Raw genomic sequence first — 17,383 nt, 5'->3', positions numbered from 1 at the left:
CTCAGGGCACCCCGTCCACATACATGGAAGCAGAGATGCACGCACAAGCATTGCACACCAGTCACACGCTCAGACGCTTCTGCAGAATCACAAGGACACACGCTCATGGGCTCCTCTGAATGAGACATGCTCACACAGAAATACACTCACACTCGCTCACACACGTACCCACCCTCACAGACCTTATCACTGAACCAGCTCACTCCTTCTCACCCACTTTCTGGCGTGTACTCCTCACTCGGCTCCCACCCTCACTAGCACATGCACACACGCACGTGCACACACGCAAGGACAAGCTCACACACAGAATGCACACCAGCTCACCTGCTCTTTAACCAGCTTGCACACACAGGGGGATGCACACCAGCTCACACGCTCACTAATGAGCCCGCACACACAGAACAAAGGACACACACACACACACGCTGGCTCACACACCTGCTCCCCCATCCCACCCAAGTTCATGCACACACACAGAGCGACGAACAGGCTCTGGTTCACGCTGGTCCACACACCTGCCAGCACAGAGGTGCACACACTGGCTCACGTACTCTAACACCGGCTGAGGCACAGACACACAACCGTGAACAGATCCCCACCCACCTCGGCCGTCGGCGGTGTAGCCCGAGCCATGGGGGCACAGCTTCTTGTGGGCGGCAGTGCCGGGCAGGGGACACAGCTCGCAGTGGGGGCCCCAGCCGCGGCCACCCCCGCAACAGCACTCGGCCCTGGTGACTGCCTCGCCGCCACTGGACTGAGCCTGGCACGTGGCCTGCAGCACCTCGGAGAAGCAGGGCCCTTGCCGGGTGTCTGGAGAGAACGGGTGGGGATGGTCGGTGGGAGGAACGAGCTGTCTGGGTGCCCCTTCCCCGTGGCGTCCAGCGGTGTTGAGAGTCTACACGTGGGCTCCCAGCATCTCCGATGCATCTGTGCCAGTGCGTGGGGTGACGTCTTGCAAGCTGTGGTTGCCTAGTGCTGTTAAACGCCCTCTCAGGGCTGGGGCCGGGCTGTGGCAGAAGCTGCAGACCCCAAATCGGAGAGGTACCCCTGGGCTGCAGAGGATGGCTTCCTGAGGTCAGAGGGCAGCATCCCTCTGGCCGCAGAGAGAACAAGGGACAGCGTGTAGGCAAAAGGTGGTGGCGTCCAGGACAGACAGTAGGGACAGAGCGAGGGGTGACGTCCAGGGAAGTGGGGAGGAGGCCATTGGGTTACCCCAGGAGGCTGGCTTGGGGGTCCGGGTGGGAGGTAGGGCATCGCTGAGACGAGGCTTGGGGAGCAAAGATGCTGAGCTGAATCTGGGGTGCATGGGGGATGGGGGTGTCCAGGAGGCAGCTGGATACACACGCTTGGTCTGAAGCTGCGGGGGTGGAGACTGCGCTCGGGGTAGGGGGAGAGTAAAAAGGGAGAAGAGTGGCAAGGACTGTGGGGACAGGGACAGACAAGTCGCCAGGACGCACGGTACCACTGGGTCGCCCTCCAGGTTTAGCCCCTAGGAAGTGGTGAACCTGGGGAGGGCCGGTTCCTGGGTGTGATGATGGACAGGGCAGGGGGAAGATGCTCTAATCTTCCAGGGGGTTTGACTGAAGGGACAAAGGGAAGCTGGGGGCGTGCGGTGGACACGTGTGTCTGGATTGGCTCAGTGACCCCCTCGGTGCCCCTGGCCCCGTCCCCGCCTTGGGGAGCTCCCAGGTGGCGGTGCCACATGCTGGGTGGCTATGTCCCCCGTACCTGGGCCTGGCCACACTCACCGTGGCACTCAGTGAAGCCAGGGCTGGGCTGGAATCCCTCGTCACAGTCACAGCGGAAGCTGCCTGCGGTGTTGATGCAGCGGCCATTGGCACAGAGGCTGGGCTGGGCATGGCATTCATCGTCATCTGAGGCGGGAGGGATGCGGCAGGCCGGGGTGGGGGGAGGCCAGAGTCCCTTGAGCTGGCCTCCACCTCCAGGGTCGATGCCTGCCCGCCCACACCCTCTGGCTTTGAACTCTCCCGTCCGTCGGGGGCAGGGAGGCCCTGCATGCCTGAAGCCCTCCTGTACCTGTGCAGCCCTCCCCAGAGCCCAGCTGGGGCCGCATGCCCGGGGGGCAGATGCAGGTGAAGGTGCCAATGAGGTTCTCGCACATCATGCCCCGGGCGTGGCAGTCCTGCTTGCTGTCTGCACACTCGTCCACATCTGCGGGCAACCCCAGACCAATGGGGCTCAAGGCCAGACACACCATGGACCAGCTCCAGGATGTGAGGACCTGGACCCCACCCCTCGGTGGCCTTGGTGGGCCAGAGTGAGGTCCTTGAAGCACTGCCAGGTGCCCGTTCCTCCCCTGACCGTCCCAGACCTCCTGGGAAGCCAAGGGAGGGGGGGGTCACAACTGCCCCAAACACTCGCATCCCCTGCCTACATCAGGGTCTGTGAATCTGTCTGGCCTTCACTGTGGTCCCTGGAACACTGACTCTGAAATAGCCCTTGAGGGACCAAGTCGCAGGCCAGGGTTTCTACCCTCGACACTGTGGACATTTGGGACTAGAAAATTCTTTGTGGTGGGAGGCTCTTCTGCATACTGTAGGATATTGAATAGCATCCCTGGCCACTCGATGCCTGTAGCACCCACCCACCCACCCACCCGTGACAATAAAAAATGTCTCCAGGCATTGCCACATGTCCCTGGGTTGGGGGCACAATCGCTGTCCCCACTGTGCTAGCCCACTCAGAGCATGTCCAGCCACAACTGGAGAGGCCCCCAAAGCCACACTCACTGTTCTGTTAGATTGGGGAGCCAAGGAGATGCTAGCACCCCCTTTCATAACTATAAAAACAGAACCACTACTCACAAAAGATCACCCATTGCACCCTCACTTGCCTCAGCTCTCCCCTCACTTTATCACTTATTGCTCACTCCCACCCTTGGAGGCAGAGGTCTTATTTCTTCATTTTCTCTCGGGACTGAGGCATGGGGAGCCCCAGGGCCCTATCCATAGCCCGCCTGCCCAGACGGGTCCTACCTCGGCACATGGCCCCATCCTCTCGCAGGGCATAGCCAGCCGGGCAAGTGCACACGTAGGAGCCCTCAGTGTTGTGGCAGCGGAAGGCGCAGAGCAGGGGATTCAGGGAGCACTCGTCAATGTCTGGGGAGGCCAGTGGAGGTGCCGGCTGGTCGGGGTCTGCCTGTGGGACCCCCTGTCCCTCTCTCAGGCCAGCCCCCCTCACCCCCATCACACAACCCAGGTCTGGGCAGGCAGGGTCGTACCCTCACAGGTCATCATGGGACCAGGCTCAAAGCCATCAGCACAGGCACATTCGAAGCCTCCAATGATATTGGTGCAGGTGCCTTCCCCGCAGGGGTGTCCGACGGAGCACTCGTCTGTGTCTGGGTGGGGGTAAGGGGGTGGTCAGAGCCTGCCGAGGGCTCCCACCCTTGACATGATCCTGTCTGCCTCCTGCTGACTGCCTACAGACTGGATAGGGCCAGATCTGCTGCACCTTTAGGCTGGACGCAGGGCAGGCATGCAGTATGTGTTCAATGAATAAATGAATAAGTAAATGAGCGAGTGAATGAATGAGTGAAGAGCAAGTAAATGAATGAAAAGTGTGCGAATGCGTGAATGAATAAGTAAATGAATAAATGAATGAGTGAATAAACATCAGCAAGAAGGACGAGTGGGTGGGGGAGAGTGACAGTGGCTGAGCAGCAGGGTGCTGCCTTGGGTGGTGTCTGCCCTCCCCGGCTCCTTCCTCCCCTGGGAAGCAGGCTGGGGCGGGCTGGTCACTCACCCACGCAGCTGACACCTGTGAAGTCCAGGCTGTAGCCAAAAGGGCACTCGCAGCGGAAAGAGCCATCAGTGTTGACACAAAGGCCGTTAGCACAGACGCCAGGGTTCTCCGCACACTCGTTCACGTCTGCAGGTAGCGGAGGTTGCAGGCACGGCATCTGTCATGCCCTGGCCACACTCAGGGTCTCTTCCTTTCCTCCAGGGGGGTGGGGCCCAGGGCTACCCATGGGTCAAGGAGGGAGCCTGAGACTTGGAAACCAGGGTAGAGCCCAGACAGGGCTGGGCGGGAAAGGAGGAGACTGCGGTGGCCCAGGGGGGCTCTTAGCATGTGGGCGAGGGGCTCACCTTCCCGAGAATCATCCGGGCCTGGGACTGCCCCGTGGCCAAAGGGGCACAGCTCCTGAAAGGCGGCTGGACACCGAGAGGGGAAGGGAGGTGAGGGTCTGGGGCCATGTGCAGTCCCCAGGATGCCCCTGTGTGTAGGGAAGGCTGAAGGAGAGCAGATGGGGGCAGGCAGGCAGGGTCAGGGGAGACTGGACGGGGGTGGGTGCTCACCACTGCCCTCCTGAGGACACAGCTCGCAGGGGTCATTCCAGCCCTCGCCGGGCCTCTGGCTGCAACAGCACCGGGTCTTCGTGGTGTTGAAAGCTTTGGGTACCGAGCACTTTCCAGCCTCGAAATGGATGAAGCAGAAACTCTGCCGTGTGTCTGTGGGGTGATTCCCCAGAGAAACGCTAGGAGGGCTAGCCACCCCAGTCCTCATGAATAGGGTGGTCCTGACCCTACCAGCAACCAATCAGAACGCTCCAGAATCACTCCATGGTGATTGGTTCAGGGACGGACATGTGACCCACACCGGGCCAATGAGGGTCAGCCCCGGGGTTTTTGCTGAAAATCTGAGAATCCCTTCCAGCAACACCCCACATTCACATCTGTGGGGGTCATCCCAGGCTGGGAGAATAGTCAAACCTAGCCACGTTATTCTTGGATCAGAATTCCTTTCCTGGAGAGGCAAAGTGACTCATTCCAGAGAGCCAGAGGACCCAAGATTTCAGACTCCAAATCCTCGTTACTGACTCCCAGTCAGCCCTGGACCACCACTGGCCTGAGATGTCCTTACAGATAGGTTGGGGTTTGGTTCACCACTGGCCCCCATAAAAACAAATACTTGTTGAGTTGCCCTGCCCTCTGCCTTGTTGCCCTAACCTGGGAGAGGAGAGGCCAGCTCAGTCTGGGTGAGGCTAGCCCACACTGGACAAGGCTCCTGGAGATCCATACAAGAAACTGCAGCCCCCTTTCTGGGTGATCCAGCTCTTTCCTAACCCTGTGTGCTCCCTGGCCCCAGACTCACCAAAGCAACGGTGCCCGTTGTCAGACAGGACAAAGCCAGGTGGGCAGAGGCACTGGAAGCTCCCGGGGCTGTTGGTACAGGTGCCAAAGAGGCATAGGTTGGGCTCTTCCAAGCATTCGTTGATGTCTGGAGGGGCAGGGACATGAGGTGGGTGGGGTGCAGCAGGCCCTCCACTGGGGTGGGTGGTCTCAGCTGCTGGGAGGGGCAGATGGAGTGGGGGGCCCAGCCAGGGAGGGTCCAGGGACTGACGCAGGGTGGGGTCCCCAGGGCTCAGGATTAGCTGGAGCACCAGGTGGGCAGTGTGTGTGGGGGTCTTTCCTAGAAGGTGTCTCCAGGTTAGGGGTCATGGTCTGGAAAAGTTCATCTTTAGAGAGTAAATTTATACAGAGCTAACTAAGACTAGATAAAATTAGCCTACAGTGGTAGAAGTTAGCTTGCATTGTACTAGGCTAGCCCATCTGCTCAGGCCAGATTGGCCCACATTAGCCCAGGCTGTACAAGGCTAGTCCAAGTGGATGAATGGACCAGAGGTGTTCAGGCCAGACTGGTCCTTGACCACCACTCATCAGGTGAGAAGTTCCATGTTTGGTGCAGTGAGACCCACACCCATGCCCATCTTATAGGATTCATGAGGAAGCCTGGGGGCCCCAGAGAGAGAGAGCCCTGAGCCAAGAGAGCATCCTAATAACAATAACAGTATATGGAGCTGTATTGGGCGCTGTGCTAACTGCATCTCTTCACTCACCACCACCCCAGCTGGCATTCCCATTTTACAGATGGGGGAAGAACAGAGGCCCGGAGGTACCTCCGTGGCCCCAGAGCTGGGAGGTGAGGCCAGACACTCACCGACACAGTGGTCACTCTGAACCTGGAAGCCGGGGGGACAGATGCAGCGGAAGGAGCCCTCAAGGTTCTGGCAAGTGCCTGGCAGGCAGGTTCCCGCGAGGCTGAGACACTCGTTGGCGTCTGGGGAGAGGAGGAGGAGGGGTCCCAGCACCAGCTGGTGGCAGGGGCTTGCCAGGGGCTAGGGCCGGCACCTATGGTCACTGCACGATGGCCAAGGCCCCCAGACAAGCCTTTCTGGATCCAGAGGAAGGGCTGATACTCAGGAAAACAGGGACATCTGGAGAAGAATATTCTCGGTCTTGATGGGGGTTATAGGTGGAGCCAGGGGAAGGGGAAGCAAAGTTCCTAATCTCAAGCCACTTGCACACCCCTTTCATGGTTTCCATGGCATCCATTCAACACCTCTATTATACTATACTTCATAAAACTTAGAGCTTCAAGACAGCCTCACCCTAAACCACAAACCCTGTGAAAACATGGGTGTGATGTGCTGGTTTTATACCTTAAAATAAGTGCATGGTTATGAAATGGAACCATGCTCACTCGGAAGTACCAACTGCAGGTAAACTTGGAGTAGGGGCTGGCTGAGATGGCTTCCAGCACCATGGTGAGACTCACCTATGCAGTTCTTCCCATCGCTCGTGAGCTCAAAGCCATCCTGGCAGAGGCAGTGGAAGGAGCCTGCTGTGTTGAGGCACTGGCCAAATCGGCACACCTGCCCCACGATGGTGCTGCATTCATCCATGTCTGCAGATGGAAGATGGGCCAGCGGGGTCACCCACATAGCCTAGGGCTCTGAGCCTCCCTTGCTCTTCTGTTCACAAAGTTGAGTTGGTGGCAGTGACTTCAATTTATTGAGCACTTATATACCAGCTGTATATTAACCCTCCAACTATCCTATAAACTATCCTATAACTATCCTATAAAGCAGACACCAATATTTTCCAATATGAGCATTTAAGGCTATGAATTTGCCTGTACATACTACCTTAGCTGCGTCCCACAAATTTTGTTATGTTGTGTTTTCATTTTCATTTAATTCAAAATGTTTTCTAATTTTCTTTATGATTTGTTCTTTTTTCTATGGATTCTTTAGGAGTATATTGTTTAACTTCCAAACATTTGGGGATTTTCTGGATATCCTTCTGTGACTGATTTCTAGTTTAATTCACTTACATTCCAAGGACCTACCTTGTGTAACCTCAATTTTTAAAATTTTGTTGTTTATCTTATGGCCCAGAATATGGTCTTTCCTGGTGAATGTCCACGTGCACCTGAGAAGAATGTATGTTCTGGGATGTTCTATAAATATCACTCAGGTCTAGGTGGTTCACATGATTGTTCAAGTGTTCTATATTCTTACTGATCTTCTACTTGATCCCTCTATTACTGAGGGAGGAGTGTTAAATCCTCTAACTGTAATTATGGATTTGTCTATTTCTTTTTCAGTTCTATCAATTTTTACTTCATGTGTTTTGAAGTTCTATTGCTAGCTGCATATGCATTTATGATTGTTATGTCTTCTCAGTGAAATGACCCCTTAATCAATATACATTGACTCTCTTTATTTCTGGTAATATTCCTTGTTCAGAAGTCAATTTGGTCTGATATTAAGATAGGTAGGTACGACTATTAACCTTCTTTTTACAGAGAAGGAAACTGAAGCACAGAGAGGTAAATGACTTGCCTAGGGTCACACAGCTGGCAGATGGCAAAGCTGGGATTTGAATTCACACCACCTGACCTTGGAATCCACTTTCAACCATTGCACTCAACTGCCAGCATCCCACCACCCAGGTCTTGTATTCACTGTTCACCTTTCTCTCTGTACTGTCCATCTCCTTCTTATCAACCTGAGTGTAAGCTCTAGTGAGGGACCCTCGGCAATTGACAATTGAAGGGGTTTGGAGAACTTTATGGTTAACTAGTTTTCAATCCCCTGAGGTTGTTTTTCTGAAGGCATCCCTGGGGCGAGATCCTTAATTTCAGAGGGGTGCCCTCAAGCCAAGAACCCACTTTTCAGTGGGGGTGCACTGAGGCTTGCCCACCAGCCCGGGCAGCTCACCCACGCAATGTCCGTTGTGTGTCGCCACAAAGCCAGGGAAGCAGAGGCAGCTGTAGGAGCCGACGATATTCTTGCAGGTCCCATTTCCGCATGGCTGCTGGTCACACTCGTTGACGTCTGCCAGAGCAAATCCCCTGATCCCCGCCCAGCTCACCCAGGGCATCGGGCAGCTTGGGCAGTGAGGGCCTGGCTGGACCCAGCCCCCCTCTCCTGCACTTCACCCTGCCCAGGTGGCTGGGAAGTGATGGATGGGAAATACCCCTATTTATTACTTCCATTCTACAGATGGGAAAACTGAGGTGCAGGGAGGTGAATAAGTCATTTACCTAAGGTCTCAGGTGCCAGGGCTCACAGCTGTGAGTCTGTGAATCAGGATGGACAGAAGCACCATCCCCACCCCAGGGGAGGTGTAGACCCATGGCCCCTCACCCTTGGCAGCCTGGCCTAAGAGGAAGGAGCAGAGGGGGCTCTCACCCATGCACAGGGTCTGGTCTGCTGAGGCCCGGAAGCCACGGTGACACAGGCACATGTAGCTATCAGCTGTGTCCACGCAGTCGCCATGGCTACAGACGTTTGGGATCTCCCGACACTCATTCCGTCCTGAGGGAGGGCAGGGAGTGTGGTGCCCCCGGAGTCCCCACCCCACAGTGTGTCCCGAGCCATCACACGTGGCAGTGGGCAAGCCCGACCGCCTACCCATTCTAGCTGCTGTCCCAGGGGAAATGCTTCACCTCCCATTTCACCCTCATGACTCCCCTGTTAACAGATGCTCTCAGCACCCCCACCCCAAAGTACAGCCAAGGAGAGAATTCCCAGGCAGTCCAGAGGTTATAACTCCACGCTTCCACTGCAGGGGGGCACGGATTCGATCCCTGGTCAGGGAACTAAGATCCTGCAAGCCGCGTGGCACAGCTCCCCCCCCCAAAAGAAAGTACAGCCAAGGAACAAAGCCCGGACAGAGCCGTACCCTACCCAAGTCACAGAGGGAGGCAGAGTCTGGCTTTGTCCTACACCCCACTCCCTCACCTCCCGACTGGTGTCCCCACTTACCCACGCAAGCCCCCCCTGGCGACAGCTTGTACCCTCGGGCGCACTTGCAGCGGTAGCTGCCGGGGATGTTGATGCAGTTGGCATTCTGCTGGCAGGGGCTCTCCCCGCTGGCACACTCGTCCACGTCTGGGGAGTACAGCCAGCGGGGTGGGGTTGAAAGAGACTCTTCCCTGCAGAATCAAACCCTAAACCCAGCCCCCCCCCCACTTCAGGGCAGGTGGTCCCTCCAGAAGCAGCCAGAACCACATTGAGCGGGGTGATGTGGGATGGAGCCCCTCGGAAAGGCGTTAGCCCCATATGCAGAGGGGGAAACTGAGGTTCACGGGGTTTAAAAGACTTGCCCAGAGAGCACAGGCTGGGAGGGGGGACCAGCATCCCACCCGGGGCTGGGGAGGCAGGGGGGCGGCACCTTCGCAGACCAGCAGCACCCTGTTGTAGCTGAAGCCCGTGGGGCACTCGCAGCGGAAGCTCCCGATCTGGTTGATGCAGACGCCATTGGCACAGATGGCAGGGATCTCCCCACACTCGTCGATGTCTGGGGAGGGCGCCAGCCGTCAGGAGCAGCCCAGCCCCCGGCAACGTCTGGGGACCCTGACCTAAGAGATCATGCAGTCTAGGAGAAGATGTGTCCCCCAACCAGCACACACTTGAAAAATTCTGCAGTGGCCAAACTATATCTGTTCACACCGGAAAGAAATCAGGATGTGGGAGGGAAGGCAGGGGGAGAGAGCCTCTTTCTCAACAAAAATGCACATTTGCTGTGACCCAGCAAGCCTGCTTTGCGGGGTCTCTGGGAATGAAGCAGCCCTGTGTGTGAGCAGGAAGCTGCAGGGGAGGACCCGTGGTGACGTTTAGCAAGAAACTGGAAACATCACCAGAGGAGTGGATGACAAAATGTGGTCCCTCCCTACAAGGGAATACGATTCATCCTGAAAAAGGGGTGAAGCACTGACACGCACTACAACGTGGACGAACCTTGAAAACATGATGCTCAGTGAGAGAAGCCAGTCCCCAAAGGACAAATACCGTACGATTCCATTTATATGAAACGTCCAGAACAGGCAAATCCACAGAGATCGAAAGTGGAATAGTGATTGCCAGGGGCTGGGGGAAGGCAGAACGGGGAATGACTGTTCATGGGGACAGGGTTTCTTTTTGTGTGATGAAATTGTTCAAACTTAAATTGAAGTGATGGGGCACAGCTCTGTGAATATACGAAAACCCACTGAATTGTGCACTTTTGATGGGTGAAGTATATCTCAATAAAGCTGTTGTTTATATAAAAGAACCTGGAATCTGCCTATGTGTCCACCCATGGGGGACTGACTTATGACCTGGGATGTGTCCATATATGGAATACTACAAAGCAGGGCAAAGAGGGAGGCAGTGCTGAGTGTAGGAACCTGGCTGGTTCTTCACGACTCTTTGCTGGGTGAAAAAAATAAGTTGCAGACAAGACATAAGAAAGCACAGAATTTATGTCCAACTCCCCAGAAAACAATGCCATGCATTTTCAAAGGCGGATCTCTATGTGTGTTTAAATGGATGAAAAAACAACTAGAAAGAAATACTCCAGGCGTAAAGCATGAATTCTATATCAATAAACCTGTTGTTTATATAAAAGAACCTGGAATCAGCCTGTATCCATCCATGGGAGACTGACTTATGACCTTGGGAGAGTATGAAGGAGACTTAGATTTGAGGGGGTGACTGGAGGGGGAGTTGCTCTTATCTGCTCTGTTCCAATTGTTGAAAATAAGGAGAATACAACCGTAGAATGAAAACAACTGAAAATAGGTTCATCAATTAAACACTGCACAGCTGAAATTTGGCATTCGGGTATCAAATTGTACAAAACCTCATTTAACTTAAAAAGGGAGTGTTCTGCTCCACGCTGCAACACGGATGAACCTTGGGGGCATTATGCTGAGTGAAATAAGACAGACACAAAAGGACAAATACTATATGAATCTGTTTCTATGAGGTCAGATTTATAGACAGAAAGTAGAATGGCGGTTCCCAGGACCTGGGGGAGGGGGATCGGAGTTAGTATTTAATGGGGACAGAGTTTCAGTCTGGGAAGATGAAAAGTTCTGGAGATGGATGTTGGGGATGTTTGCACAACAGTGTGAATGTACTTAATGCCACTGAATTGGACACATAAAAATGGTTAAAATGGTAAATGTTATGTGTATTTTTACAGAATTTTAAAAAATGAATAACAATTTAATAAAAATACTCTCATTGCTTTTTTTTAAAAAAGGGGCATGATTCCAGGCCTGGGGAGTTGGAAGAGTGAGGGTGTGGGGTGGGGGAGGGTGGAAGGGAAAGAGCTGTGGGGGGAGGGGAAGAGAGGGGTCAGGGCTCTGGGCACAGAGTGACCTGGGGCTACAGGCAGGAGGGTGGTGGTCACTCACCGAGGGGCTTCCCTGTGTGGATGTCAACGACGAACCCGGGAACCTGGTTTCCACACAGGATCTGGTAATCCACTGGGCAAAGGAGAATGGCGAAGGCAGGGCGCTGGGGCTGCAGCCTCCCCGGGTGGACACCTCCTCCTCCTCTGATCAGCTTGTCCATCCCTGTAGCCCAGTGCTCACCTGGCCTCTGATAACTAGTCCCTCTCCCTCCCACCACTCTGACCAGCACTGGGAGGGTTACGGGTGCCATACACCTGTGCGGGGTGATCTTCTAACACATAGACATGACCTCCCTCATCTCTTCCCTGCATGAGTGCCACCAGCCACACCCCACTGTCCTCACCATAAAATGCAGACTCTTCAGTCTGGACCTCAAGGACCTTCACCCTCAGCCCCACCTTTCCTCCAACAGCATCTCCTGCCCTCCTGTTACATGATTTCATTCCATGTCTGGATGTGTCCTGCTCTGTCCTACTACGAGAACTTTGCATATGCTGTTCCCTTTGCTGTTCCCTAGCATAGTCCACTTCAACCTTGAGGACTCAGGGCAGCCCACCACTCTGGCCCTGGACAGCTGATGACGCCATCCTTTGGCTCTTCCAGGGCAATTCACTCTCTGACTGCAGCCCACTGCTGACACCAAGATGCTGCTTGCCCGACCTCGATCCCCAGGTGGGTGGGTGTCCCTGGGCCCACCTGACAGACATGGGCAGGCATTTGGGTAGTGTCACCTTTCCCCAGGTCCCTACCTGCTCCTCACTCGCTCTTCTGCCTGTATCGTGATGAGAACAGACCAATCTCAGTGGCCCCTATGCCTAGTGTGGACTTCTGTCTCATCATATGCAACCTGCACCTCAGATTCAGGTGCATAAGATTCAGGTAGGTACCTAACTCCCAGCACATAATTTGTGAGTGACATTTGATCTGTCTTGACAATCTCATAACCATACTTGGCTGTCTGCAGTTTCCTCCCAGACTGCACAGCTTGGGTCTACCTTATTCTTATTTCCTAGAACCCAGAACAGGGCCCGGCACTCAGAGACAGCCAGTAATGACCCCTTCTCATACCACTGCACTGGGTTGAACAATGACCCTCCACCCCCAAAGTTCATGTCCACCCAGACCCTCTGAATGTGACCTTTTTGGGAAATAGGGTCTTTGCAAATACAATCAAGTTAAAGTCATCCTGGATCAGAGTAGCCCTAATGCAATGACTGGTGTCCTTATAAGAAATGAAGAGACATGTGGAGACACAGGGAGAAGCCATATGAGTTGAAGGCAGAGATGGAGGAGATGCAGGTACAAGCCAAGCAACACCAAAGAATGCCTGGAGCCACCAGAAACCGGACGAAGCAAGTAAGAATTCATCCCTAGAGCCTCTGAAGGAAGTGTGACCCTGCCCACACCTTGATTTATGACGTCTAGCCTCCAAGACTGTGAGAAAATACGTTTCTGGTGTTGTTTTTTTTTTAAGCCATCAAGTTTGTGGTATTTGTTGCCACAACCCTAGGAAACAAATTGTCTTAGTTCAGGCTGCTATAAGGAAATACCATGAACTGGATGGCTCCAATAACAAAGGTTTACTTCTCACAGTTCTGCAGGCTGGGAAGTCCAAGATCAAGGTGCTGGCAGATCTGGTGTCTGCTGAGAACTCTTCCTGTCTGTCTTCTTGCTGTGTCTTCACATGGCAAAGAGAGAACCTTTCTTGTGTCTCTTCTTATAAGGGCACTAATCCCATTTAGAGGGCTCCATCCACATGACCTAATTAACTCCCAAAGGCTCCACCTCCAAATGCCATCACACTGGGGGTTAGGGCTCCAACATATGAATTTTGGGGGAACTCAAACATTCAGTCCATAGCACTAGTACACTTGTAACCCCCTAGTTATCCCCTCTACTCACCGCTCCATTCCTGCAGCTCTTTCTGATGCCTGGGCTGGTTGCTAGATCATCCTAATAGGTCTCATCCCAACTGCCAAAAAGGTCTTCTGCTCAGTCCTTCTTTCAGGACTTTGCTCCTGCTGTTCTTTGCCTGGAATACCCTTCTTCATCCTGACCGACATTTCTGTAATCCTCCCCAGAGCTTCTGCAAGCCTGCTCCGCCCGCAGCTCATGGGGCCCTGGTACCTCTAACCAGCTGTGCTTTTCTCTCTGGCCCTAGGCACTCACTCACTGACCCCCCCAAATAATCTGTGAGTGTTCAAGGTTCTTTAGCACAAATGAAATCCTCACTGATCCATCCTCAATTCCTCAAGTCTGTGAAATAGAAGGATGCCTTGCCCTCCTTAAAAGTATTGATTTTTCCATACGTTGATTGGGATGGAACTTCAACTCTTCAGCTCTCATCAAAACAGCACAGACTCATCTGGGAGTCCTAAGTGCGGTGTGCCTCATTAAACACTGCATTAAAAAGGGCCAAGCTGGAATGAAGGCCAGGGAGGGGCACTTACGGCTGGCAGGGGTTGGGCAGGCCTCGCAGGGTCTATTCCAGGCCTGGCCAATGTTGTAAGAACAGCAGCACGTCTTCCGGGTCACGTTAAAGGTCAGCTCATTCCGACATGTACCGTTATAGTGCCGGAAGCAGACACTCTTCCTCATGTCTGCAGTTGGGTTGGGGTGAAGGATGCAGGCAAGAGACACCAGAGGAAGAGAGCCAGAGAGATAGGAACTCATTCACAAATCTATTTGGAAATTACTGGCTTGACTTCTCCCCAACACACATGAGGGTGCGCTTCACATTTTAGCCTTTCTCGGGCAGTGCACAACCTGGACAACCATACATGGCAGCCCTGGGTCCCTGAGCCCTGCAGCCTTGTTCACTGCTGCATACCAGCATCTCAAATACACTCACCCTCCCTCTCTCCTCCTACAAACACACCTCTCCACACTCTTCCAAGGCTTGGAGACTCCCAGAAGCCCCTCCCACACCCAAGTGCTTTTTCCACAACTGCTGGACTCCCCCATCATCACACTTCGTACCCATGCAGTTGTTGCCACCGTTGACTTGCAGGTATTCCGCTGGGCAGACACAAGTGTAGTTCCCCAGAGTGTTGTAGCAGGTACCAGGGCCACAGATGCCCGAGTGTGAAGAGCATTCATCGATGTCTGCAGGGGGAGGGAGGAATTGTCTGCATCCAGGACTTGTCTGGATAACTCCCCACCCCAGGTCTGCCAGAGCCACTTCGCTACGCGGTTGAGTTTAGTTTCAAGATTAGGTTAAAATGCACAGACATCTTAGTGATGTGTAAAGATATGGCACAGTGTTAGGTGGGGAAAAAAGTTTACTATGATCCCACTTCTATTAAGAGAAAACATGACCTGAGCTCATGAATTAATGATATTATCACCAAGAGTGGGGCAATCATGTGCTTCCCAGTGTGATGCAATAGGAAGCAAGAGCCCTATGAATAAAATATTCTTGAAAGAAAAAAGTTGATTCTCAACCTGATCGATCCCTTAGTCCAGAGGCAGCACACATTTTCTGTAAAGGGCCGGCAGTAAATGTTTTTTTCAGTTTTGCGAGCCAAACAATGGTCTCTGATGAGCTATTCACTTTGCCACGGTAGCGTGAAGGCAGCCAGCCATAGACAATGGGTAAACAAACTAGCATGCTGTGCCCCAATAAAACTTGACTTATGGCCACTGAAATGTGAATTTCATGTCATTTTCATGTGGCACAAAGTATTATTCTCCTTTCGATTTTTTCCAATAACCTAAAAATGTGAAAAGCATTCTTAGTGGGCTATACAAAAACAGGTGGTGGAATATTAGCAAGCTAGGAGTCACATTTCCAAAAATGGCAGAATAGGGAATGTCAGAGCTTTATTTCTCCACAAAAACAACTATTGAGCTGAGCAAAAACTGACAAAATTAACTTTTGAGGAACTCAGGAATCCAGTCAAAAACTTACAAAACCAGGGGATCTGATATATAAAATATCCTAGAGAATCCACAGAATGAAAACTATTAGAGCTAATAAATGAAGCGGCACAACTGCAGAATGCAAGATCAACACACTGACATAGAAATTTCAGTTGTATTTCTACAAACTACCAAAAAGCAATTGAAAAGGAAATTAAGAAAATAATTCCAATTATAATAGAATCCAAAAGATTAAATACTTAAGAATAAATTCAACCCAAGAGGTGAAAGACTTGTACACAGAAAACTATAAAACATTTCTGAAAAAAATTAGAGAAGACCTAAATAAATGGAAAGACATCCTGTGTACATGGATTAAAAGACTCATTATTGTTAAAATGGCAATATTCCCTAAAGTGATCTATAGAGTCAATGTAATTCCCATCAAAATCCCAGTGACTTCTCTTTTCTTGGCAGAAATGAAAAAGCTGATCCTAACATTCATATGCAATTGTAAGGGACCCCAAACAGCCAAAATAATCTTGAGAAAAGAAAAAAAAGTTGGAGGAGTCACACTTCCTCATTTCAAAACCTACTTACAATGCTATAGTAATCAAAACAGAGTGGTACTGGCATAAGAATAGAACTATAAATCAGTGGAATAGGATTTAGAGACCAGAAACAAACCAAGACATCTACAGTCAACTGATTTTCAACAAGACCACTCAGTGCAGAAAGAAAAGTCTCTTCAGCAAATGGTGCTGGGACAATTAGATACCAACAGGCAAAAGAATGAAGTTGGATCCCTACCTCACATCATATACAAAAATTAACTCAAAATAGAAGACTTAAACATGAGAGCTGAAACTATAAAACTCGGGCTTCCATGGTGGCGCAGTGGTTAAGAACCTGCCTGCCAATGCAGGGGACACGCGTTCAAGCCCTGGTCCGGGAAGATCCCACATGCCGCGGAGCAACTAAGCCTGTGCGCCACAACCACTGAGCCTGCGCTCTAGAGCCTGCGAGCCACAACTACTGAGCCTGCGTGGCACACCTACCGAAGCCCGTGCGCCTAGACCCCGTGCTCCGCAATGAGAAGCCACCACAATGAGAAGCCTGCGCACTGCAATGAAGAGTAGCCCCTGCTCGCCGCAACTAGAGAAAGCCCGCATGCAGCAATGAAGACCCAACGAAGCCAAAGATAAAAAAAAAAAAAAAAAAAAAAGATCTACCAAAAAAAAATAAATATATAAAACTCTTGGAAGAAAACATTGGGGTAAATCTTAATGACCTTGTGTTTAGCAATGGATTCTTAGATATGACACCAAAAGCACACACCACAAAAGGAAAAAAAACCCAGATAAATTGGATTTCATCAAAATTTAAACCTGTTGTGCATCAGCAGGCACTATCGAGAAAGTGAAAAGACAACTCACAGAATTGGAGAAACTCTTTGCAAATCACATATCCGATGGGAGTCTTATATCCAGTATACATAAAGAACTCTCACAACTCAACAACAGAAAGGCAAACAATCCAATTTTAAAATGGGAAAAAGACCTAAATAGACATTTCTCCAAAGGTACTCAACCTCATTAGTCATTAGGAAAATACAAATCAAAACCACAATGAGATACCATTTCACACCCACTAGGATAATATTTTAAACAATGGAAAATAACAAGTGTTGATAACGATGTGGAGAAACTAGAACCCTCTTATGTTGCTGGTGAAAATGCAAAATGGTGCAGCTGCTGTGGAAAACAGTTTGGCAGTTCCTCAAAAAGTCAAACATAGAATTACCATATGACTTAGTGATTCTAGGAGTTAGACAAAATGTTTGACAAGGACTGGCTACAGAATTTGTCCAGTGCAAAGTATATGAAGAATTTCAAGATGGCGACAGCAGAGCATTAAACTAAGCGGGGGTGGGGGGATGGGGGAATGGCACCCTTTGGAGTACAGGGCCCTTGAGTCTGAAAGCTGGGAAATGCTGCAAGCCTGCAGCCCTCAAGGGCACAAACTGGCC

General features: G+C 51.8%; 1 protein-coding gene across 1 annotated transcript in view; it reads right to left on the bottom strand.

Moving 5' to 3' along the window:
* Positions 1-17,383, bottom strand: part of FBN3 (fibrillin 3) — a 64,909-nt gene that overhangs the window by 11,822 nt on the left and 35,704 nt on the right. Inside the window, exons 38-55 of the mRNA XM_082382018.1 lie at positions 14,473-14,598; positions 13,944-14,093; positions 11,494-11,565; positions 9,486-9,611; positions 9,077-9,202; positions 8,501-8,626; positions 8,027-8,143; positions 6,580-6,708; positions 5,962-6,081; positions 5,116-5,241; positions 4,320-4,472; positions 4,110-4,175; positions 3,766-3,891; positions 3,242-3,361; positions 2,997-3,119; positions 2,038-2,172; positions 1,749-1,874; positions 604-810 (exon numbers count right to left, since the gene is read on the bottom strand). Of these exons, the coding sequence (XP_082238144.1) occupies positions 604-810; positions 1,749-1,874; positions 2,038-2,172; positions 2,997-3,119; positions 3,242-3,361; positions 3,766-3,891; positions 4,110-4,175; positions 4,320-4,472; positions 5,116-5,241; positions 5,962-6,081; positions 6,580-6,708; positions 8,027-8,143; positions 8,501-8,626; positions 9,077-9,202; positions 9,486-9,611; positions 11,494-11,565; positions 13,944-14,093; positions 14,473-14,598 (2,274 nt within the window). The remainder of the gene's footprint in view (positions 1-603; positions 811-1,748; positions 1,875-2,037; positions 2,173-2,996; positions 3,120-3,241; positions 3,362-3,765; positions 3,892-4,109; positions 4,176-4,319; positions 4,473-5,115; positions 5,242-5,961; positions 6,082-6,579; positions 6,709-8,026; positions 8,144-8,500; positions 8,627-9,076; positions 9,203-9,485; positions 9,612-11,493; positions 11,566-13,943; positions 14,094-14,472; positions 14,599-17,383) is intronic.

The sequence above is a fragment of the Balaenoptera borealis genome (assembly GCF_965194805.1).
Source record: "Balaenoptera borealis genome assembly, chromosome: 2".
NCBI classification, from domain to species: Eukaryota; Metazoa; Chordata; class Mammalia; order Artiodactyla; family Balaenopteridae; genus Balaenoptera; species Balaenoptera borealis.
The sequence above is the reverse complement of the archived record's forward strand: the minus strand, read 5'-3'. Positions and strand labels throughout refer to the sequence as shown.